At 42.5% G+C, this 25,000-nt stretch overlaps 1 protein-coding gene across 1 annotated transcript in view; it reads right to left on the bottom strand.

Moving 5' to 3' along the window:
- Positions 1 to 25,000, bottom strand: part of LOC143290501 (uncharacterized) — a 132,678-nt gene that overhangs the window by 93,698 nt on the left and 13,980 nt on the right. The window contains exon 2 of the mRNA XM_076599997.1: positions 3,414 to 3,571. Within this exon, the coding sequence (XP_076456112.1) occupies positions 3,414 to 3,480 (67 nt within the window). The 5' untranslated portion in view covers positions 3,481 to 3,571. The remainder of the gene's footprint in view (positions 1 to 3,413; positions 3,572 to 25,000) is intronic.

The raw sequence follows: 25,000 nt of genomic DNA, 5'->3' as shown, positions 1-25,000 counted from the left end.
GACCAGAGACGGAGAGAAAGTCAAATAATGCAGAGATCAGTGCACGGCCAGGCACCACCACAGGTGACTGAGCAGAGAAACACGATGCCTTTTCATTAGTGCTCGGTTCAATTGTTCGGGTTCAACAACGTCCTTGCTTACCGATGACTGCCGACAACAGTGAAGGCCAGGGACATGATCAACCCTTGGGAACCACAGTGCACTCCTCCCACTTTTCAGTCCTGCCGGCACAGCAGCCTGTTCGCACTCCCCGTTGATTTTTGCCCCACGGTCAAATCTTGCTAGCCCAGGTTAACCTCGTTTCAGTCAGTTTCATTTTCAGTTTCTCAAAGAGGCTTCAGTGCGTTCGGACAAATCCACATACTGATGTGGAGTGATGACCTAGAGGTAACGCGTCCGCCTAGGAAGCGAGAGAATCTGAGCGCGCTGGTTCGAATCACGGCACAGCCCCCGAAATTCCCCCCCCCCCCTCCACTAGACCTTGAGTGGTGCTCTGGACGCTAGTCATTCGGATGAGACGATAAACCGAGGTCCCGTGTGCAGCATGCACTTAGCGAACGTAAAAGAACCCACGGCAACAAAAAGTGTTGTTCCTGGCAAAATTATGTAGAAAAATCCACTTCGATAGGAAAAACAAATAAAACTTCACACAGGAAAAAATACAAAAAAATGGGTGGCGCTGTGGTATGGCGACGCGCTCTCCCTGGGGAGAGCAGCCCGAATTTCACACTGAGAAATCTGTTGTGATAAAAAGAAATACAAATACAAATACAAATACGCTACACTACACATCTCCTTGGCAGATGCCTGACCAGCAGCATAATCCAACGCGCTTTGTCAGGCGTTGAGTCGTCAATGTATGATGTATGTATGAATGATAGTCCCGTCGTGTTCGACTATGACCATCAGAACGGCAGAGGAGCCAACTGCTGTCCCGACTATCTGGGCTAAAATTTGATTATAGTGGAGAGTGTCCTGCCCAAACCACATCCCCACTCTCTCGGCCAAGAGGGTTTTAGGACAGTCGGTGTTGGGATGGTTCCCAAAGGTCAACCAGCCCACAAGGCTGCAGCACAAAGAGCCAGTGCAACTTGGCCTCCTATGATTTGAGACTCATAGTCCTTCACAAAAGACTAGGCTGTAAACGATTTCCCATTGCAATGGAGAATCCATTGATAATATAGCTATCACTTTGCTGTTGGCCCAACTGTAAACTTATGTCAATTTGATAGTCGTCAAAGTAGACTGTCCTGGAATGAGGACCTGGGGTAAAATTAAACTGATCATACCGTGTCCCCCCCCCCCCTTCTTTTTGGACCCTACCCCTCCTCGTGGTAGATTTTGGGGGGTAATTTTACGCCTGTTGCAATGACTGTGTCTTATTGTTCTTCCTCGGTCCTCTTCCAGTCTTTGTTTCTGCTGATCACCGGTCTCCAAAGATCGCATTTCTCCTTTGATCTCTGTTAAGTTTTGGGTCGTTGAGTTTCCCAGCTTTTGGAACGTTTGTTCACATTGTTTACTTCGTGTGTTGACTGCTTCCATTGTCTCCAGTCATCTGTTCAGTTTCCCCTGAATTGGAGGTTAATTAGGTTTGGCCTATTGAGAATCAGCACAGGCTACTGGAATAGAGACCCCACCCCCACCCTGCCCCACTTCTCTTCTCCCACGTTTGCTTCCGTTCAGTTAATGACGAGGAGGGGGGGGGATCATGGGAGGGATCATGGGGGGAGGGGGCAGGAAGGTTAGTAAAGTCTGGCTCAGAACGAACCTAAGATCCTTTTTAATCAGACAACAGCTTGCAGATAAGAGTACGATCTGGGAGGTTACTACAGTGTATATTGTTCTGAATATGAATCATTCCACATCGAGACTAATATGGATAGAACATTAAGTATTGATCTTGACCTGACATCAATGACCCCAGGGCTCTTTGGATGTTAGCCTCGGGGTTCAAATCTAGAGGTGGAGTAGTTTGAGTCTGTTACAGGCGAAAACCTACTGTTGTTTGTTGCCTGCTGCGCTAGTGCTGTTGTTGTTGCTTTTTTATTTTAATAATTAAAAAAAAAAAAAAGTGAACAACGATTGTTTCATTCATGCAGCACAGCGACTGGCTGCACACCAGCCTTCGTTATTATTATTCCCTTTTGATTTTTTTTTATTATTGATATGACGGTTTTATCTATCTATTTATTTATTTATTATGATTTATTTCTAATTTGTGTATTTATTTATTATTTTATTCATGTATTTGGATAGGCAAGTTGACAGAAATATAGACAGAGATAGAAAGAGACAAAGAGACGGCCAGAGACAAGAAAATGAGAGTGATATATGTATATATATATATATATATATATATATATATATATATATATATATATATATAGATAGATAGATAGATAGATAGATAGATAGATGTACGGAGAGACAGAAACAGAAAGACAAGAGACATAGAGTTAACGTGAGAGAGAGACAAAGATAGAAAGATATATAACATGAGAGAGAGAGAGAGACAGAGATATCATAGAGAGACAGACAGACAGAGACAGATCATGTTCGAGCAGTACTTGTCGTGGCCATGGATCTAGCCTTGCTAGCTAGCTTAGCTAGGTAGTCGATACCAACCCCATGAAGTTCTGACTCAGCGCGAGACCATCACACCGTATCATATGCAGTAACCGACACCGCTCAAGTTACGCTACCTCCTCTCACTCCTCCTCCCCCCCCCAACCCCCCCATTCTCACACGTGCACACCTTATAATCCCCGGCCCCGCCCCTCCCCCTACCCCCCACCCCCCTACTCCCCTGCCCCCCTCCCCCCTCCCACCCCACCTTTTTTTCTCTTCCCTTGCCTGATATTTGATGATTCAGGTTGGTTCCACCAACCCCCCCCCCACAACCCCCTACCCCTCCCCCGGCCTTCCGATCCCCACCTCCCAGCCCCTCCCCTTCTCCCCAGGTGTCCATCTGTGCACTTCGACACGGGATAATGTTAATGTGGATACGGGGATTAGATAGAGAAAGAGAGACAGAGTGAGAGAGAGAGTGAGAGAGAAGGACTTGTAGGTCATGTTACCCAATGATTTGTTTTTATCGACGTCACTCGGTCTCTGAATAGCCAATGGTTGTTTCTGGTTTTTTCAAAGTTGTGTGTGTGTGTGTGTGTGTGTGTGTGTGTGTGTGTGTGTGTGTGTGTGTGTGTGTGTGTGTGTGTGTGTGTGCAACAGCAACAGCAACAACAACAACAACACAACAACATCATCATCATCACCAACAACCACAACCCACCGATGCCCCCCTTAGCCCCCCCCCCCCCACACACCACCACCTCACCCACCCATACACCAACACCCACACACACCCAACCCCCCCCCCCACACACAAACAACACACCCACACAGAGCACACTCACAGGCCATAGTGAAGGAGATGGTGAGGGAGAGGAGGCAGACGAGGAGGAGGGGAATAAGGTTTGTCATGACTCCTCCTGACCACACGGATGGTCCTGCTGCTGCCGCCACTGCTGATGACCCCTCTCTCTCTCTCTCTCTCTATCTTTCTCTCTTGAGCCTGAAACAGAACCAAACAACGTTTTCTGAAAACACGGGGGATTAAGAAGGATAAAGAGCGTTCCATACGCGCTGAGCCCAATGCGCCCGAACACTGCTGTAGCGTCAAAATTATTCTCATTAGAACGGGTTCACATTTATACATATGCATGACGGGCGCAATATCAGAGTGGTTTTAAAGCGTTGGACTTTCAATCTGAGGGTCCCGGGTTCGAATCTCGGTAACAGCAACTGGTGGGTAAAGGGTGGAGATTTTTTTTCCGATCTCCCAGGTCAACATAAATTTTGTGCAGACCTGCTTGTGTCCGAAACCCCTTTGTGTGTATGCGTAAACAGAAGATCAGATACGCGCGTTAAAGATCCTGTAATTCATGCCAGCGTTCGGTGGGTTGTGGAAACAAGCACATACCCAGCATGCACATCCCCGAAAGCGGAGTATAGCTGCCTACATATCGGGGTAAAAACGGTCATACACGTAAAAACCCACTCGTGTACATACGAGTGAACGTGGGAGTTGCATCCCACGAACGAAAAAGAAGAAGATATATATGCATAAACCACAAAAATAAGAAAACTAATTTCTACAGAATTTCTGGATGTGTCGATCCGTAATTTGGAAGGAAAATGGAACACACACACACACACACACACACACACACACACACACACACACACACATATATATATATATATATATATATATATATATTTCTGCGTTTTTTCTGCATCAGTATAGCAGGGAAGTTGGTCTGTCCAGGCTGTAAACTCCCCAGGGTTTAATGGGTAAAATACAGCACTATCACTGCTCTATTACTTTCTACTTTCTATTATAGAAAACAATATCGATTTTTTTTATGTGGAAAGTCTTAGTGAAAAAACAACAATAACAAAAAACCCCAACAAAACAAATAAAACAACAACAAAAAAACAACAACAAGAAAGAAGATTTTTTTTAACATAACCACCAAACAATTTCTTAAAATGTGGAAAGCCTGAGGGAAAAAGTGTGGATGTCATAACAACATAACCAATATCCATTTCTTAAAATGTTTCTTGAAATCTGGTTAACGCGCGCAAACATGAGTCCACAGGGTTTGTTCTTTGTTGGTATCAATTAAAAAAAAAAAATTCCTGTCAAAGCAGAGTTTTTGACAGATTTTCTATACACGCTGTCGCATCTTTCTCACTCTCTGAAATATAAGCAACACTCATTTCGTAAAATGTACAAAATCTTGGGGGGCGAGCTTTTCCCAATATAACCATTTCTTAAAATGTGGAAATTCGTAGGGAAAAGGTTTGGACGTTATAACATAACCAGCATCTATTTCTTACAATGTGGAAAGTCTTTCGAAAAAATGTGGGTGCAATGACAAAACCAACATCTACTTCTTAAAAATTTTAATGTGTGAATTTAGTGTGAATTTAATGTGGAAAGTCTCAAGGAAAAAGTTGGATGTTAAAACAAAACCCACATCTATTTCTTAAAATGTGGAAAATCACAGGGGAAAAAAAGGATGTTATGATACAAAACACCACCCATTTCTTAGAATGTAGAAAGTCCTAGGAAAAATGTCAGATAGTTTAACATAACCAGCATCCATTTCTTAAAATGTGGCAAGACTTAGGGAAAAATTTTTTTTTGAGATTATAACACTAACCACCATCCATTTGTTTTTTAAATGTGGAAAGTCTTATGGAAGAAATTTGGATGTTATATCATAACTAACATCCATTTCTTAAAATGTGGAAAGTCTTAGGGAAAAAGGTTGGATGCTATAACATAACCAACATCCATTTCTTAAAATGTGGAAAGTATTAAGGAAGGTTTGGATGCTTATAACACTAATCAGCATCCATTTCTTAAAATGCGAAAAGCCTTAGAGAAAAAGTTTGGATGTTATAACACTAACCAACAGCCATTTCTTAAAATAGTAAAGAGTGGTAACTCTCTCCATCCACAAGGTACACAACTTCAAGTCAGTGCTGCTTGCGCTACCGATTCAGCTAGCAGACAGGTAAATATAAGGTACATTGGAACAAACCCAGACACTTCCTCGAAAAAGGAAGCGCCGGGCCTGTCCTTATACCGATCATCTGACATGTGCACACAGCAGCAAAGACAGAAGAAAATGTGCAAACACAAATAAGCTTTTATTCAAGACTGGCATAGCCTCTTTAATCCTGAAGCGGGTATAGATGATGAAGGACTGTCGATGTCGCAGTCAATATTTTCCCCCTCCCCTCACCCCACACTTAAGACCACCCCAACCCTCCCCCCCCCTCCTCCTCCTCCGCCCCCCCCCCCCTCCCAAAGTATCACCCCCTCCTTCCCCACTCCACCTCCCTCTCCCCCTTTCTTGGAAGGTCCTCCCTCCTCCAGGGCTTCCCAACTTCTTAGATTGTTTCTTGTTTTCATGTTTCTCGTCTTCCAATCATTATTTATTTATTTATTTATTATTATTATTATTATTTTTATTTTTTTATTTTTTGCTTCCCCACCCCTTCACAGAAAAAAAAACACCCCAAGACATGTTAGCTTTCACACCTTCTCGTTTATCTGTAGTTTTCCAGCCATTAACTTTTAAAGGCTTTTTCGTGTGATATATATGATATATATGGTGTGTGTGTGTGTGTGTGTGTGTGTGAATATTTGTGCTTGAGTGTTTGGTTGGCTGACTGTAACTGGCGATGCATGTAAGTTTGTTTGTTTGTTTGTTTGTTACCCCCCATCATTTTAGTGCTTAAATGCATGTTTTATACATCCGTATTTACACTGTACAGCGCAGGTGAGCATGTTTTACATAAAAAGGCGCTTTATAATCAAATTGATGTTGTCGTTGTCGTTATTATTATTATTGTTATTGTTGTTATTGTTGTTACTATCATCATTATTATTTCATATTATTACTGTTATTACATCATTCATGTTATGATAATAATAATGATAACAACAACAACAACAACAACAACAAAACAATAATAATAATAATAATGATAATGATTATTATTATATTATTATTATTATTACTATTATTGTTGTTATCATTTTGTCCCCACCCCCCACCTCCCACCCCCCCAAAAAAAAGAAAAAAAAAGGAGAAAAAAATCAAAATGTGTTAGTTCTCATGCCCTTCTCGTTTATCTGTTTCCCCCCCTCCTCTGGACAGGATCGATGATATCGTTAAGTGTTCGATGGATGTTTACACGTGGCTGGTCGTTTTCCTTCCTTCCTTCCTTTCTTTTTTTTTTTTTTTCATTTTTTTTTTCATCGCACTGGTGCGCAGGTAAATTCTGCTCGCCACAGCTGCGATAGCCCGTGGATCCAGATAACATGTGTCGCCAGCTGGCCGACGAACGCAAACCGGATTTTGGAACCGATAGTAGTAGTATGTACGTGTGCGAGAACGAACCTTCCCCCCCCCCCCCGCCCACCACCCCTCGCCCCCAAAGTCTGCCCCCTCCCCAAAACCTCCCCCCCCCATACCAACAACAATAGCAACAACAACAACAACAACAATAACACACACACACACACACACATAAAAAAAATCACTGGAGAAAATCCCCGTGTCCATCGCTATATAAAAAGAGTATTGGTAAGAAATAAGAGGGGCAGGGAGAATTAAAAAAAAAAAAAAAAATCTTGCCTGTGAGGAACGTACGTGCACAGCAGTGCTCCTTCGCGTAGCCACATACTATTGATGATGATAATAATAAATGTATTCATCTAGCAAAGCCCAACACTCAGCTTACATGACAGACTGACATAGGCCAACAGCAAAGTGAGAGCTGAATCATCAATGGTTTCTCCATTGCAACGGGAAATCATTTACAGCTTAATCTTTTGTGAAGGACTATGACTTTCAAACTAAGAGGCAAAAATTGCACTGGCTCTTTGTGCTGCGGCTTTTGGCGGCTGCTTGGCCTTTGGGAACCATCCGAACAACGACTGTCCTAAAATCCTCTTGCCCGAGAGAGTGGGGATGTAACTTGGGCAAGACACTCTCCACTATAATCAAATTCTCGCCCAGGTAGTTGGGACAGCAGTTGTCTCCTCTGCTGTTCTGATGGTCATTGTCGAACACATACCGACTATCATGATCATACGTGTGCGAGAATGAACAAAACAACAAAACAACAACATAACAAAATCACTGCAGAAAACCTCTGCGTCCATCGCAATAAACGTATGGGTGAAAAATGAGGGGGGCAGGGAGAATCACATATTTTGCCTGAAAGGAACGTGTGTGCATAGCAATGTTTCTTCGCGTCGCCACATAATATAATAGTCAGTCGTGCAAGGATTTGACGCCGAATCTTTCGTGCGCACAACGATGTACGCTTTGATCCGTCCTCGGTTTATTGTCTCACCAGAAGGACCGGTATCCAGACCACCTTTCAAGATTCAGTTGGAGGAAGCGTGAGGGGTGGGTGGGGATGGGGTGGGCGGGGTGTGTTGGCGTGAGAGGAGAACATACTGGTTCTTGCATGTGATTCGACTAATGAAACGCCTTGTCGTTTATCCGTCACGCGCGCGCGCGCGCGCGCGCGCGCGCACACACACACACACACACACACACACACACACACTAATACTAACACTAACGCTAACACGTGCACGAGCACACCCAATCCCACGCAAAAAAAAACAAAAACAAAAACAAAACAAAAACAAACAAACAAGAAAACAACAACAACAAACAAACTCAAACAAGAATATTTTGGTAGAAAAAAAAATCACCATCACCAATACAATCACCATCACCAATACAATCACCACCACCAATACAATCACCATCACCAATACAATCACCATCACCAATACAATCACCATCACCAAACTTTCAACTTCCAACAAAAACACGGCCAACTGAAGACCTTGTTTGTACTGTTTCCCCCACCAACCCTTCCCGTTTCGCCTATTCAGCCTCTCTCTCTCTCTCTCTCTCTCTCTCTCTCTCTCTCTCTCTGTGTCTCACACACGCAAACAACGGAACTAAACTGAAATATTAGCAGAAATGATGATGGTAATGATAATAACAAGTACAACGATGATAATCGTCCCATCGTCAGTATAATCATCATCATATATTACGGTTATTATCATCGTCATCACCATAATAATCATAATGACAACACTAAATTTGGTAGAGAAAAATATATAAGTCAAATGCCTGATAATTATGTTATCAGCTTCTTCAGATTTCGAAGTAGTAATCATAAGCTGGAAATAGAAACAGGGAGACACAAAGGCATACCACGAGAGTTACGGTTTTGTAAGGTTTGTAACATGTCTGTGATCGGTGATGAGTTTCATTTTATAATGGAATGTCCCAATTATGATCAGTTACGAAATAGATATGTTCCTAAAAAATATTTGTCTCCAAAATCGGTTTTTAATTTTTGTAATATGCTCAAAGGAGGCAAAAAAGTCATTTTAGCTGTCATTAAGATGATTAGATTTGCAAATGTTGCCTAGTTATACTTTTGGAGTTAAAAGACATTTGTGTTTTCTCAACTTTTATGTGACATTGTTGTGTATTTGGAAATGTTTGTTATGGGCACGAAAAGAGTATTTTGCAGTAATCCTCCATACTCCAATAGGAGTGAAAGGATAATTAAAACTTGAAACTTGAAACTCTGTCTGTCTGTCTGTCTGTCTCTCAAACACACGCATGAAGCCGTGGTAATAGCGACTTCTGTTTCTTGGTGTAAGCATATCTCAAGATACTTATGTGTCATCTTTTTTTAGTTATTTCATTTATTTAAATGTCCTATTGCTTGCTGCATTCAGTATCAAGATGGGTCTGTAAATTTGAAGTTGAAAAGTTGAGTGATTCCAAGGTATATATATATGAAGTTTACGTCATTGACTAGTATCGTGGGTATAAAAAAAACAAACATGTGTGCAGTGTTGACTTTTGAACATTAAAAAGTGATACGATATATAGGTTGTAGTGGGTATCATTCTCCAACCACCCCCTTTAGAAACTGAACTGAACTGATCTTAATGAAGTTTACTTCATTGACCAGTAACGAGGGCACACAATCTTAGTGCGTAGTGTTGACTTTGAACATTAAAAAATGTTGGGATATGTTAGGTTTTAGTTTAGTGTTTATTATCCAGCCGCCCCCCTGAGAAACTGAACTGAAATGAACTCACACACACACACACGCACGCAAACACACACACACACACACACACATACACACAGACACACACACACACACACACACACACACACACATGCGCGCGCGCACACACACACCTTCACAAACACAAACACGAACGTTAGCAAACAGGCACAAACATCCTGACAAATAACATGTAAAAGACAGATGTAGATTTTACAGATGTCGTGATGTATCAGAGAAATCAGATTCTTGGGCTGTGTGAACACAGAGAGATCGGATTCTCTCTCTCTGTGTGTGTGTGTGTGTGTGTGTGTGTGTGTGTGTGTGTGTGTGTGTGTGTGTGTGTGTGTGTGTGTGTGTGTGTGTGTGTGTGTGTGTTTTGTTTAAACACCCGGTCTTGGAAATTAAGTATCTGTTTTTGATTGTGCTAATGTGCGGAATTTGACCAGCTGTATGTATGTATATGCGTGCGTGCATGCATGCGGTTATGTGTCGTGTGTGTGTGTGTGTGTGTGTGTGTGTGTGTGTGTGTGTATGTGCGTGTGTGTGAGTGCGTATGTGTGTGTGTGTGTGTGTGTGTGTGTGTGTGTGTGTGTGTGTGTGTGTGTGTGTGTGTGTGTGTGTGTGTGTGTGCATGTTGGTGTTCGTGTACTAGTCTTCGCGTTTACGTCTTTCCACTTTAAGTGATATCAGACAGATAAAAAATGGGGGTTGGAAGTTGGGGTGGGGGTACCGGGGGTTGGAGAAGGGAGTGGGCGGTTGAGAGGGACGGGTGTGTAAGGAGCAGATGCATGCATGCCCGCACGTATAAATATATATCTGTGTGTGTGTGTGTGTGTGTGTGTGTGTGTGTGTGTGTGTGTGTGTGTGTGTGTGTGTGTGTGTGTGTGTGTTCTTACATAATAACGAGCAGTATTTCCACCCGCAGTCCACTCGACGTCAACCCTCAATGGATTTTGGAAACACGAAGACACCCACTCCTGCAAACAGAGTATGGTTACCTGCATTCTCGGTTTAAGAAAGACGTTCATCACCCATGAAGGTAGAGGAAGAGGAATAGGAGGGAGTAGAGGAGGAGGAGGAGGAGGAGGGGAAGAAGAAGAAGAAGAAGAAGAAGAAGAAGAAGAAGAAGAAGAAGAAGAAGAAGAAAAAGAAGAAGAAGACGACCAGGGTGATTGTGGTGGTGATGTTGGTGATTGTGGTGGTGATGATTGTGATGGTGAAGAAGAAGAACAAGAACAAGAACAAGAAATTTATGGTGATTGTGATGGTGATGATGGTGATGGTGAAGAAGAAGAAGAAGAAGAACAAAAAGAAGATTATGGTGATTGTGATGGTGATGATGGTGATGGTGGAGAAGAAGTAGAAGAAGAAGAAGAAAAAAAGAAAGAAATAATAATAAGAAGAAGAAGATCAAGAACAAGAACGAGAACAAGAAGTACAACAAGAAGGAGAAGAAGAAGAAGAAGTTCAAAGCCTTGTACCACAATAGCGCTCAATGAACTGTGACAGGGAGATTGTGTGAACATGTGATAGAGTGATAACGCGTAGGCTAAGGAAGCGAGAAAATCTGAGCGCACTGGTTCGAATCCCGGTACAGTCGCCAGTATTTTCTCCCCCTCCACTAGACCTTGAGTGGTGGTCTAGACGCTAGTCATTCGGATGAGACGATAAATCGAGGTCACGTGTGCAGCATGCACTTCAGCGCACGTGAAAAAAAAACAAACAACAACAACAAAAAATCACGGCAACAAAAGGGTTGTCCCTGGCAAAATTCTGTAGGAAAATCTACTTCGACAGGAAAACAAATAAAAAGCAAACTGCAGGCAGGAAAATATGCAACAAAAACAACAAAAGGGTGGCGCTGTTAGTGTGGCGACGCGCTCTCCATGGGGAGAGCAGCCCGAATTTCACACAAAGCAATCTGTTGGGACGTAATACAATGTGTTCCAACCCTCTGAAAGTTGAATGGTTCTCTCCACAGGGAGAATGTCGTGGCCGTTGCACAGCGCCAGAACACGTTTTGCTATTGTGCGCCTGCGACAGCATTTAGTCTGACATTCCTTTGACGGCATGTCTTTTTATCTACACACACACACACACACACACACACACACACACACACACACACACACACACACACACACACACACACAGAGGAATGGAGGGAGAAGAAGAAGATAGGGAGGGAGATACAGAAAAAGAGAGTGAAGAAGAAGAAGACGAGAGAAGAAGAAGAGAGAGAGGGGGGAGAAGAAGAAGAAGATAGAGAGGGAAATACAGAAACAGAGTGAAAAAGAAGAAGAAGAGAGAGAGATAGGGATGGATATACAGAAACAGAGAGAGAGCGAAAGAAGAAGAAGACGAGAGAGAGAGAGGGAGAGAGAGAGAGAGAGAGAGAGAGAGAGAGAGAGAGAGAGAGAGAGAGAGAGGAAGAAACAGAGAGAGAAGAAGAAGAAGAAGAAGAAGAGAGAGAGACAGAGAGGAAGTAAGAAAGAAAGAGGGGAAGAGAGAGATAAACAGACAGACAGGGAGAGAGTTGGAATGAAGGAATAAAAGTAAGAATCAATGCTTTACTTATTCATTATGGGTCCAGATGTAGGGATATATGACATCGTGCACCGTCATACAAAAATTGAAGTTTTCTGTCTGTTTCGAACACATTGTCTCCATTACTCTAAACTGCCTTTTGACATGTACAGAGAGGGAGAGAAAGAGAGAGAGAGAGAGAGAGAGAGAGAGAGAGAGAGAGAGAGAGAGAGAGAGACAGACAGACAGACAGACAGACAGACAGAGATAGGGAGATAAAGAGAGAGAGAGAGAGAGAGAGACAGACAGACAGACAGACAGACAGACAGAGATAGGGAGATAAAGAGAGATAGAGAGAGAGAGAGAGACAGACAGACAGAGATAGGGAGAGAGAGAGACAGACAGACAGACAGAGAGAGACAGAGACAGAGACAGAGATAGAAAGAGAGAGAGAGAGAGAGAGAGACAGACAGACAGACAGACAGACAGACAGACAGAGAGCTGAACTACTTCTGTGTTGCGTCGGGATACTTTTAAATGGAGTGTTTTATCAAAGCTGCTTTTCTCTCTGATAATATTTTCCACAAGCTTGAATTTTATCCGAAAGAAGCATTTTCAGCAGTGCATGTGTTGTGGTATAAGTTACAAAACAGACGGATTATTTTATTTATCTTATAGGAGTGGATCATTTCTCCTGGTTATTAGGAGGAAGGTGGCAGAATGGTTAAGACACTCGTCTGCCAATACAGAGTCCTCGAGGGTCTGGGTTCGAATCCCGCTCTCGCCCTTTCTCCCAAGTTTGACTGGAAAATTGAACAGAGAGCGTCCAGTCGTTCGGATGCGACTATAAGCCGAGGTCCCGTGTGCAGCACGCACTTAGCGCACTGAAAAAGAACCCATGGCAACAAGAGTGTTGTCCTCTGGCAGCATTCTGTAGAAGAAATCCACTTGGACAGGTACACAAACATAATTCTGTGCATGTACTCTGGGCCTGACAAAGCGCGTTGGGTTATGCTGCTGGTCAGGCATCTGTAAAGTGATGGCCTAGAGGTAACGCGTCCGCTTAGGAAGCGAGAGAATCTGAGCGCGCTGGTTCGAATCACGGCTCAGCCGCCGATATTTTCTCCCCCTCCACTAGATCTTGAGTGGTGGTCTGGACGCTAGTCATTCGGATGAGACGATAAACCGAGGTCCCGTGTGCAGCATGCACTTAGCGCACGTAAAAGAACCCACGGCATCAAAAGGGTTGTTCCTGGCAAAATTATGTAGAAAAATCCACTTCGATAGGAAAAACAAATAAAACTGCAGACAGGAAAAAAACACATGGATATTTTAGGTTTTGACAAAGAAAAAAACTGATTGCTTTCCTTTTATAGGAGTGGGCTATTTCTTCTGGTTATTTTAGACAAAAATAAGCTTATTTACTTTTTTTTTTTAAGGAGCAAGCCAGTTGCTCTGATTATTTTACGTGTGGGTGAAAACAGCCAATTACATTGATCTTTTAGGAGTGGGCCATTTGCGCTGGTTATTTTAGGTCTTGGCGAAAAGAGCAGGATTACTTTCATCTTTTAGGAGTGGGCCATTTGCGCTGGTTGTTTTAGGCCTTGGCGAAAAGAGCAGGATTACTTTCATCTTTTAGGAGTGGGCCATTTGCGCTGGTTATTTTAGGTGTTTAATAATAATCATAATAATGATAATAGAACGCAGGCTTATATAGCGCAGTACCCCCATCTCAGATGGGGCTCACCGCGCCTTACAATAAAATGATACAAATTTAAGACTATGTGAAGTAAGACAATTATGTGAAAAGTCAACACAGTCAACACATGGCATTGGCTAAAATGTACATATATAAGACAAAGTGATATAAAAATGATTATGTGAATAAACGCAGGTACCATCACAGTCTCAAATCAATGCAAAACAAAGCACAACACATTCACCACAGTCAAAAACTAAACACCAAAGAACCAGGTATCACGAAACCCCCCCAAAAAAAACCCACACCAAAATCATCACAAACGCACACAAATCAACACAAAGAGCCATCCAGCAATAAAATCACAGCAAGCATAATAACGCAGATGGAAAAGTTTCGGTGAGAAAAGAACAATTTAAAAAGATATGTTTTGAGTGCTGTCTTGAATGCGGGTGTTGGGGTGTTTAAACAAAAAGAGCAGGGTTAGATGCGCTTGGCTATTTTAGTCGCGCGAAGAGTGCGAGCATACTCGAAAGGGTCAGAGCGTGCGAGAATGATTGATTACACCGCATCGCATCTGTTGAAATAAGTAGGTAGGTAGGTAGGCAGTAGAGGCGCGAGGGAACGGAGGGGGTGTGGGTGTAGTGGTGGTGGTGGTGGTTACACCTCGTGAGCCTGTCAAATTAATGCTCTGCTTGATTAACGAATAGTAAAGAGTGGTAACTCTCTGCATTCACGAGGTACACAACTTACATGTCAATGCTGCTATTGCTTCCGCTTCAGCTAGCACACAGGAAAGTAAAATGTGCAGTGGAAAAATAAAGCTGTGTGTTTTCGTGGTTGTTTGGTTTAAATGTACAACTTTTTGCTGTCATCTTGTGTGTGTGTGTGTGTGTGTGTGTGTGTGTGTGTGTGTGTGTGTGTGTGTGTGTGTGTGTGTGTGTGTGTGTGTTTGGTGACCTAAACTGAAGTGATGTGCTGTGCTCATATACTTATTAACAAGGCACATCCATGATAATCTGGCTTCCATGAAATCAGCTGTCTGTCAATACCCAGACCCATACATTATGTACTTTTACATTTCATTTCAACTTCTTTTTTTTCTTCGCTTTTTGACAATACGCATTCTCTTTTAAAAGAAAACATCTCTGGCATGTATACGCAGTCTGTTCCTATCAGTTACTGTGACAAAAAGACATGTCACATTTATCATATAATGCATTTTGTCAGGGTGTTTGGAAACCGACTGTCTGTTTTAAATGGTTGCTTATGATTGTAACGTCATGACGTATTTAAAGGATAATATAATGATGAGTGTCATGTTTTTATTCTCATCAGAAATACCCTCTAAACACACACACACACACAACACACACACACACACACACACACACACACATACACACACACACACAACACACACACACATATGTATTGCCTGTGTGCATACATACATACGTATTTGTAGAAAAAAAAAGATTTCTTGCTTGAGTAAATTTTAGTTGTTTTAACTTTCGACGAAATGCATTTCGTAAATGATATGTAGTATTTTTACGTAATATAGGTATAAACATTCGTAAACGTACTCTTAAAATTCCTTTCCAGACGCAGTTATAACCATTTTGATTTTTCACAGCTACGAGTCATAGAAACACAAACAGAAAGTACACGGGAGCGTCATCCCGATGGTAACTAGCCTGGCTATCAAGTGAGTTTTTGACATAGGGAGCGGGATTTTAAACTACCTCCTGCACTACTCCTGACTGGTGGTCTGGGTGCTAGTTTATCAGATAGGATGGGACGACTGATATAGACCGAGGTCCTTCTGTGTGCTTCATGCACTTAGCGTAACATTCTGCAGAAAAAAAGTGACTTTTATGATTAAATAAATTCCCCACTTGCAATAATGAGAGAAATATATAGAGAGAAATGGACAGATAGATGGATGCACAGAGAGAGAGAGAGAGAGAGAGAGAGAGAGAGAGATGTGGCGCCACACTGTGGCGATGAGCTCTTCCAGCCAAAGTTCATACAAAAATATCAGCTGTGACAGGATGTGATGCAGCAGAAAAGAGTACAGTATCAGTATCAGTATCAGTAGCTCAAGGAGGCGTCACTGCGTTCGGACAAACCCATATACGCTACACCACATCTGCCAAGCAGATGCCTGACCAGTAGCGTAACCCAACGCGCTTCGTCAGGCCTTGAGAATACAAGTATAGTACGATACAATACGAAACAATGCAACACAATGCAATATAACGCGATACAATACAACACAATGTAATACAACGTAATTCAATACAATACAATACAACACAATACAATACAATACAATACAATACAATATAATACAAAACAAGCGAGTGGTTTGTTATCGTAAGATGGATGATGGGCAAAGAAATAAAACGCTTTATGAGTGACCTCCCCTAGATCAAGACGAAGATCTTCAGACATAAGTCATGAAATTGAAAAAAGGGGGAACAGAGAGTTTGGGGGAGGGTGGTGGAGGGAGAGAAAGACTAAGGGGATCAGAGAGGGGGGTGGAGGTGGAGGAGGAGGAGGAGGAGGAGGAGAAGGAGGAGGACTCAAAATAGGAAAATCCATTTCTGTCTGCACGATAAACTCCCGAGATAACTTCAAGGGGTCATTAGTTTTACCTCAAGAGGAGGAGGGATGGGCGATGACGGTGGTGGGGGGGGGCTGGGGGAGGGGGTCGGGGGGGGGGGGGGGTCGGGGGTAGGGGGTGGGGGTTGGGGGTGGGGGTTAGAATCCACAGCACGCGCTTAGTTTGTCATGCAAATCATGTCAGTTCCAACTCGTCCGACACACACACCGCCTTCATCACTTTGGCCCTCCCTCCCCTTCCCTCCCCTTCCCCTCCCCCCCTGCCCCCTTATCCTTCTTCCCTCTTCTCCGCAGGTCTGTCGATTTTATCGATATGTTTGTGCAAAACATGTTACTGATAAGAACGCCTCCCACCCCCCTCCCTGTCCCACCCCCCTCCTTACTCCTCTCAAAAAAAAAAAAAAAAAGACAAAAAAAAAGACACGAATCGCTGACACACATGTACGCACGCACGCACGCACACACACATTCGTGCACACACACACACACACACACACACACTCGCGTGCGCGCGCACACACACACACACACACTCTCCCTCTCTCTCTCTCTCTCTCTCTCTCACACACACACGTGCGTGCGTGCACACACAGGTATGGACAAACATGAACACGAAGACAAATGTGCTGGGGTAAGCACACACACACACACACACACACACACACACACACACACACACACACACACACACACACACACACACACACACACACACGCGCATGCACACATAGATTTGGACGCCCCTGCAAATAATGTACAGACACAGACAACACAGCATACATACATACATGGTGGACAGACAAGACAATCTGTCTGTTTCATAAAGCTCGGCATCATTCTGTTTCTAGCTCTGACCTACGCACGAACACACACACACACACACACACACACACACACACACACACACACACACACACGAACAAGCAGCTACGTACGCGCGCGCGCGCACACACACACACACACACACACTAGCACTGATGCGTCCTTGGACGATACTTTCTAAAACATAATAAGAAACGTCTGTTATGAAAATTCAAAATTGATACTCCAATGGCCCCTTTGTGAAAGATCATGACAATGCACAAGATGAAAATGAAAATATGCCACGTTTCAAGTTGTAATTTCAAATAGGAGAGCTGTAAATTTCTTTTTGTGAATAGTAAGGATGAAAAATGAAAAATGCAATCAAAACACATTTTGCTGGAATATTTAGGTTGTGTAGAGACAGAAAATTATCCACAAAACAGTCATCTGCCTGAGAACTGACAATTTTGATAACACAAAACAAAACAACAATAACATTGACAACAACATACACACGCACACAGGTTTCGACAACCTAACAAAAAGGATATAGACCTTATGTGACATTCCTACCGAAGGTAACAACGAAGCAACTGGTAATTTGGCGTTCTAGAGAGAATCTGTGAAAACTGCATTTGATTGATACTGATTAAATTAAAGAATTTGTGTTATTTGGACATAATGATGAACATAAAAAAGAGACGATGAATTCGACCAAATTCGTTTGTATGCTAAATATTTCGTATATAAGTTTGTTGGAATCAACAGGATAAAAGTCTTTTAGATTTATTTCCTGATCGAAATAGCGCATTTCTCTCGGACCGTAACAGCGGAAAAGGGAAAAAGAATCCAAGCCGCGGAAACGGGCTAATGGATGTGCAGCCACTGTCTTAAAAATAGATAGATAGCTCACTGGCCAGAAAAGCTGAAGCCAACTGGAAGCCATATTGTCACTCGTATCTGGCCGTCAGTCCGTTGAGAAGGCGTCTGCTAACTGGTGGTAGTTTCGTAACTGTAACCGTTTATCTTCGATGAAATCGTGTAATGCTTGCCCCACGACAAGCCAAATATTGTGTCTTGATTGATATCTGCCAATGGTTTATGTACCAAAGGTATAACAGGAGAACAGTGCAGTGACACGTAGCGCAATGCTGTGGAGGTACACACAGGAATGTCAGCTTAACTCTCTCCATACGAACGGCGAAAGAGACGACGTTAACAGCGTTTCACCCCAATTACCATCATCAAAATATTGCAAGTGGAAGGCTCTTATACTGAAGAGGTGAATGTTGACAAAGAATACCACAATTCTGACGACGGAAGCTAAAGGTTGGGTCATTCAGACACCCACTGGACATCCGAGTGGTCTGTGTAGAGGAGAAGAGAGGACTGGCCGTACTGAGTGAGTTAACTAACGCCGCGAGCAAGTGAAATCTTGCTGTGAAGCGTCATCGTAGCAAGCTGAGCGCTCGGCTACATATATGGAGTTACCGCCTCGCGCTGTACTGACACGAGTAGCAAAATGGCTCATTGAACACTCCCGCTGGCTTCAGTTAGCAAAGGGGCTCAAAGAAGGCATGCGCTATCCATCTACTTTTAGACCAGTGGTGTGCTTTCGTGGTGGACTTCTCGTCTCTTGCAGAGCGAGAAGTTGGTCATATGACGACATGACCGTAACTGGCTTCTCTGAGTTTGCACTGCTTTTGTTTGGACAACTTTTCGGCAGAGTTTATAAATGGATCAGTTCGAATATATAATGGCAGATGCATGACAAGAAACATGCTCAAAGTAAACATTGAAGACCAAAGGAAATGATGGGTGTAATTATAAAACCAAATATATCTTGCAAAGGTGCAAAAATAGTCACCGAAAATGTTCAAATTCCTTTTGTCCAAACAGCGATTTCCACGACGAAATTTTAGCCTTTCAGTGACCTGGAAAAAAAAAAGGGAGACGCGCGGTTCTTGCTAAAAACAAACAAACCAGGGAACCCCGACGAAAATCCGATGAAAGCGGGCCTTCACACTCTCCCCAATGTCGCAAGTCAGTGAACAATAGGTACACTGATCATGTCAGGACGCATACAAACCATCAAGCAAAGCACTGGACCATGTGAAGGTAAGAAAAGAAAACTACTTTGGTGAGGCCGCGTGACAAGATAATAATAATAGTAATAATAATAATGATAATAGTTTCTTTATATTGCGCCTGTCATTAAAATACAGTAATGCTCAAGGCACATTACACGAGTAAAATATAACGAAAATAAAAAATCTCCACCCCCACCCCCACCCCCACACACACACACCCACACCCACACCCACACACACACACACACAACACACACATCCACAACCCCACCCCCACAACACACACCCACACCCACACTCCCCCCCCACACACAACACACACACCCACAACACCCACAACACCCACACCCACAATACACACACACACACACACACACAACACACACCCAAACACACACACGCACACACACACACACACAACACACACCCACACACACACACACACACACACAAACACAACACCCCCCACCCCCAAAACACACACACACACACACAGACACACACACACACACACACACACACACACACACACACACACACGTACACAGAGACACACGACACAACGGCCTTGCTAAAAAAAAACAAGTCCTCAAAGAACTGCTGAGGGAGGAAAACGGAGGAGAAGACAGACAGAAATAAAGGAACGACAAAACTGCCAAATGACGGAGAGAGAAATCATCTACGGAGACCCAGACTTGAACACATAACCCACAGAACTGGACAAATCTAATGTTCTTCGCTTATTCAGTAGGGCGCTCCAAGGGGCGCTCTTCAAACGAAGCAACGAAGCAGCAGTAGTAGTAGTAGCAGTAGTAACAGAAGAAGAAGAAGGAGAAGAAGAAGAAGAAGAAAGAGAAAGAAGAAGAAGAATGTCAGCAGGCATTTGGGAGCAAATTTATAGAGCAAACAAACAAACAAACACAGATAAAAAAAAAACAAACAAAAAACCAACAACAACCAACCAACTAAACAAAATGTAGATTTAGCCATTGTTATTCACATACATCGTAGTGGACGGGTCGATAAAAAAGATTTCCTGGTTTTCCAAATCGCTATTTGAATCGCCATATGTTTCGTATAAATAGCTCGTATTATTTCGCACATTATGCACACATTGATCCCGAATTTACAAATGATACTCTATTACGTAAGAAATTCACTCTGGTTGAGGAAACATTATGCAGTACTGTTTTGTTTGTTGCCTTTCTTTGGATTCTTGTAAACAAAATTCCGACACACGCACGCAGTTACGCACGCGCGCGCGCACACACACACACACTCACTCACACACACACACACACACACACACACACACACACACACACACACACAATCACACACACACACACACACACACTCACACACACACACACTCACACACACACACACACTCTCTCTCTCTCTCTCTCACACACACACACACTCACACACACACACACACACACACTCACTCACTCACACACACACACACACACACACACACACACACACACACACACACAATAACACACACACACACTCACACACACTGACACACACACACACACAGACACTCACACACACTCACATACACACACACACACAGACACTCACACACACTCACACTCACACACACACACATATACACACACGCACACACACACACACACACATATATATATACACACGCACGCACACAAAGGGGGTGGGGGGGGGGGGGGGCATGCTGTTATCTTTCTTCGTCCAGATGGCTACACTATACATTACTGCCTGGCTGCTAAAAATAAGCCCCCCAAAAGTGCGTGCTTATGGGCATCTGAATATACAATTTCAGGCAGCAAAACCATGACAGTACTCTCTTGTGTAGTGGACAATCCACTTTATATTTTCCCGGTTTTTCTTCTTCTTCTTCTTTTTAAATTACATTTCATTTTATATCTATCTATTTGCTCACTTTTTAAGTCTTATTTTTAGATTTATTTATTTAGTGTTTATAATAATATATTTAATCATTAATTTGATGACATTTCTGTTTGTTCATGCATTTCTTTTTCTCCAGGCCTGACTAAACGCGTTGGGTGACGCTGCTGGTCAGGCATCTGCTTAGCTGGTGTGGTGTAGCGTATATGGATCGTCCGAACGCTGTGACGCCTCCTTGAATAACTGAACTGAAACTGTTTCCAGTCTGCCTTTTACTTGTATGGCATGTACTCCGATGAAACACACTCTATGGATGCGATAATTAAATATCTATGCCGCACATTGTTCTGTCATTTACGTGGGCTTGGCAAAATTCGCTCTTTTCTTTCCACTGCTGCTGCCAATAGACTCTCTGTCTCTTTCGCACTATCTAGATTAGACAACTGGGTAAAGGGTGGAGATTTTTCCCATCTCCCGGGTCAGCATAATATAATGTGCAGACCTGCTTGTGCCTGAACCCCCTTCGTGTGTATACGTAACCAGAAGATCAAATACGCACGTTTAATAAGATCCATATCAGCGTTCGGTGGGTTATGGAAACAAGAACATACCCAGCATGCACACCCCCGAAAACGGAGTATGGCTGTCTACATGGCGGGGTAAAAACGGTCATACACGTAAAAGCCCACACGTGTACATGGGAGTGAACGTGGGAGCTGCGGCCCAAGAACGAAGAAGAAGAAGAAGAAGAAGAAGAAAAACAAAATAAAACAAAAACAAAAAACAAAAAAACTGTAACTCTCAGCTGGTCTCTCTGATCAGAAACCAAGTCAACTCCATGGCATTTTGAATCATGCAGCCCGACTCATGCTCCGTAAACCCAGGCATGAGAGTGCAACATCACTGTACAGAACACTTCGCTGGCTTCCTGTGAAGGCAAGGATTCGATACAAAATTGCTTGTCTCTGCTTTCAGTGGCTGCTGCCACAACAATATACCACCGTATCTTTCAGGTTTTTCTCCAATTATACTATCCTTCTAGGTCACTGCACTCTTTTGACACTTCTCTGCTGAGACCTTTGGTTAAAAAAAAACAAAAACAATTTTCTGTCTTTGCCCCGAAAGGTACAACTGTTATTTTCATTGCTTATTTTATTTTTCATTATTACTTTGTTGTACTTTAAGATGTGATTTTTTTAGTGCTTTGTGACGTACGCAACTGGTTTGAAGAGTTGAGAGTGGATTTTTTTTTTTAAGCATTGCGATATGGTTTAAATGTATCGTAATATGGGGTGTAGCATCTAATTTTGTGATATTTTTTTTTTAAGTATTGTGCAAAAAATACTGATATTAGATTCAAGTACTGTGATATGATATATGCATTGTTTGGGTATCGTGATGTGTGATATGTATGGTGAATGCTCTGTATTCTGTGATGATTTCATGTGTGCATGAATTTATTTTTTATTTATTTATTTTTCTACAGCACGATAGTTTAATAAACACAGTGCTTTGCAATGTAATTCAGTACAAATCCGGTTTTGTTTTGTTTTTACGCGCACACACACACATACACACACAAAGATACGACACACTGAATAGATAAGAGGCACAAAGAGAAATCCTGTGATACATAAGATGGTTAACTGATTTACGTATCTAAATGTATTATATCAGTTTTTTTTAAACCATCACACATGCGCGCGCCGCGCGTGCGTGCATGCGTGTGTGCGTGTGTGTGTGTGTGTGTGTGCGTGAGTGTGTGTGTGTGTGTATGTGTGTGTGTGTGTGCGCGCGCGCACGCCCCTGTGCGCCCGTGTGCGTGCGTCTGCATTTAAGTGTATCTGTGCTTGTGGTGGGGTTGGAAATGTGTGTGTGTGTGTTTTTTTTTTTTTTTTTTTTTTTTTTTTTAAACAACAATAACAAAACAAACCTAGTACCAGTTCTTTACTCAGATATATACATCACGATAACACAATAGTAACATCATGGTAGTATGAATCAAAAAAATGTACAAACAATCCAGTAACAGTATCAAATCAGACATTCAACCGTCTTATGCATCACAAGTGAGAGAGAGTGAGTGATTGTGCGTACGTGTGTGCGTGTGCGTGTGTGTGTGTGTGTGTGTGTGTGCGTGCGTGTGTGTGTGCGTGTGTGTGTGTGCGCGCGTGTGCGCGTGTGTGCGCGTGCATGCGTACATGTGTGTGTCCGCGCACACGAGTGCGGCTGGTTTACATGTTAACATTGTACAACTTAAGCATTAGATGCTATTCAATGTTACACACCATGTCAACATAACTTCGGACAATATCGGGTCAGTGGTTACATCCAGTTACACGGTCATCCTCTAGCAAGTAAAGAACAGTAAAAATTTCAACCAACCAATAATTATGATTGTTTACCGCATTCTGAGATATTTTAATAGACATTTCTTAAACATCAGAAAAGCACATCAGAAAAGGTCGCACAGACCTACGCTGTTTCAGTAATGTTTCAACAACACTATTGTCTGATTCACTGACCTGCTGTCTGAAGGAAAGTGGTTCAAATGTAAGTATCAGTATATATCAGTAGCTCAAGGAGGCGTCACTGCGTTCGGTCAAATCCATATAATTATAATCTACACCACATCTGCCAAGCAGATGCCTGACCAGCTTCGTAACCCAACGCGCTTAGTCAGGCCTTGGGGAAAAAAATAAAATAAATAAAATAATGATAATAAGAATAAGAATAATATATTTTAAAATAATAATAATAATAATTTTTTGTGTAATTGAAGGTAAAATAACAACAACAACAACAACAATAATAATGATAATAATAATTATTATCATCATCATTATTATTATTATTATTATTATTATTATAACGCAAATTTCCGTGTAAAAAAACATGCGCAGCTGTGCTGTAAAAAGTAAGGGCCGACGTTTAAAGCATGCATTTAAACACTGATAAAAATGAAAGACAGCCAGCTAAAGCACATAAGCACAAATTCATGCACACAAGAAATACCCCCAGTTTCAAAAGGGAGTGCACTCATTCCCCCCCCCCCCGCCCCCCCAGTCCCCCTCCACAATTCTCACGACCATGCACACATCCAGACTAAGCGTGTGTGTATGGGTGTTTTTTTCCCCCTGCCATTACTGAATAAAATGGCCGAAAAAAAAATCATATGAAGAAAAAAGTTTGTGCCCACTGTGGCTAAAAACAAAACAAAATCGGATTTGTACTGAATTACATTGCAAAGCACTGTGCTTATTAAACTATCGTGTGTGTGTGTGTGTGTGTGTGTGTGTGTGTGTGTGTGTGTGTGTGTGTGTGTGTGCGTGTGTGTGTGCACGTGAGTACGCTCATTTGGCTTTCAAAAAAGGGGGAGGAAAGGAGGAAAATAGAGAAAGAAATCTAAACAAGAAGAAGAAAAGAGAGAGAGGGAGAGAGAGAGAGAGAGAGAGAGAGAGGGGGGGGGGGGGGGGGGGGGGGGGGGGAGGAAAGGAAAAACGTGAAGTACCGTGGATGCCTTCAGGTTTAACATTTGCTGCATCTTGCAATTGTTCACTCGAGAATTGTGTACACGGAGCATTTATAAAATGAACTTTGTGTGTGTCTACTACTTTATTTATTTATTCATTCATCTATCTGCTAC

Source organism: Babylonia areolata, chromosome 15 (assembly GCF_041734735.1).
Source record: "Babylonia areolata isolate BAREFJ2019XMU chromosome 15, ASM4173473v1, whole genome shotgun sequence".
In the NCBI taxonomy this organism is placed as follows: Eukaryota; Metazoa; Mollusca; class Gastropoda; order Neogastropoda; family Buccinidae; genus Babylonia; species Babylonia areolata.
The sequence above is the reverse complement of the archived record's forward strand: the minus strand, read 5'-3'. Positions and strand labels throughout refer to the sequence as shown.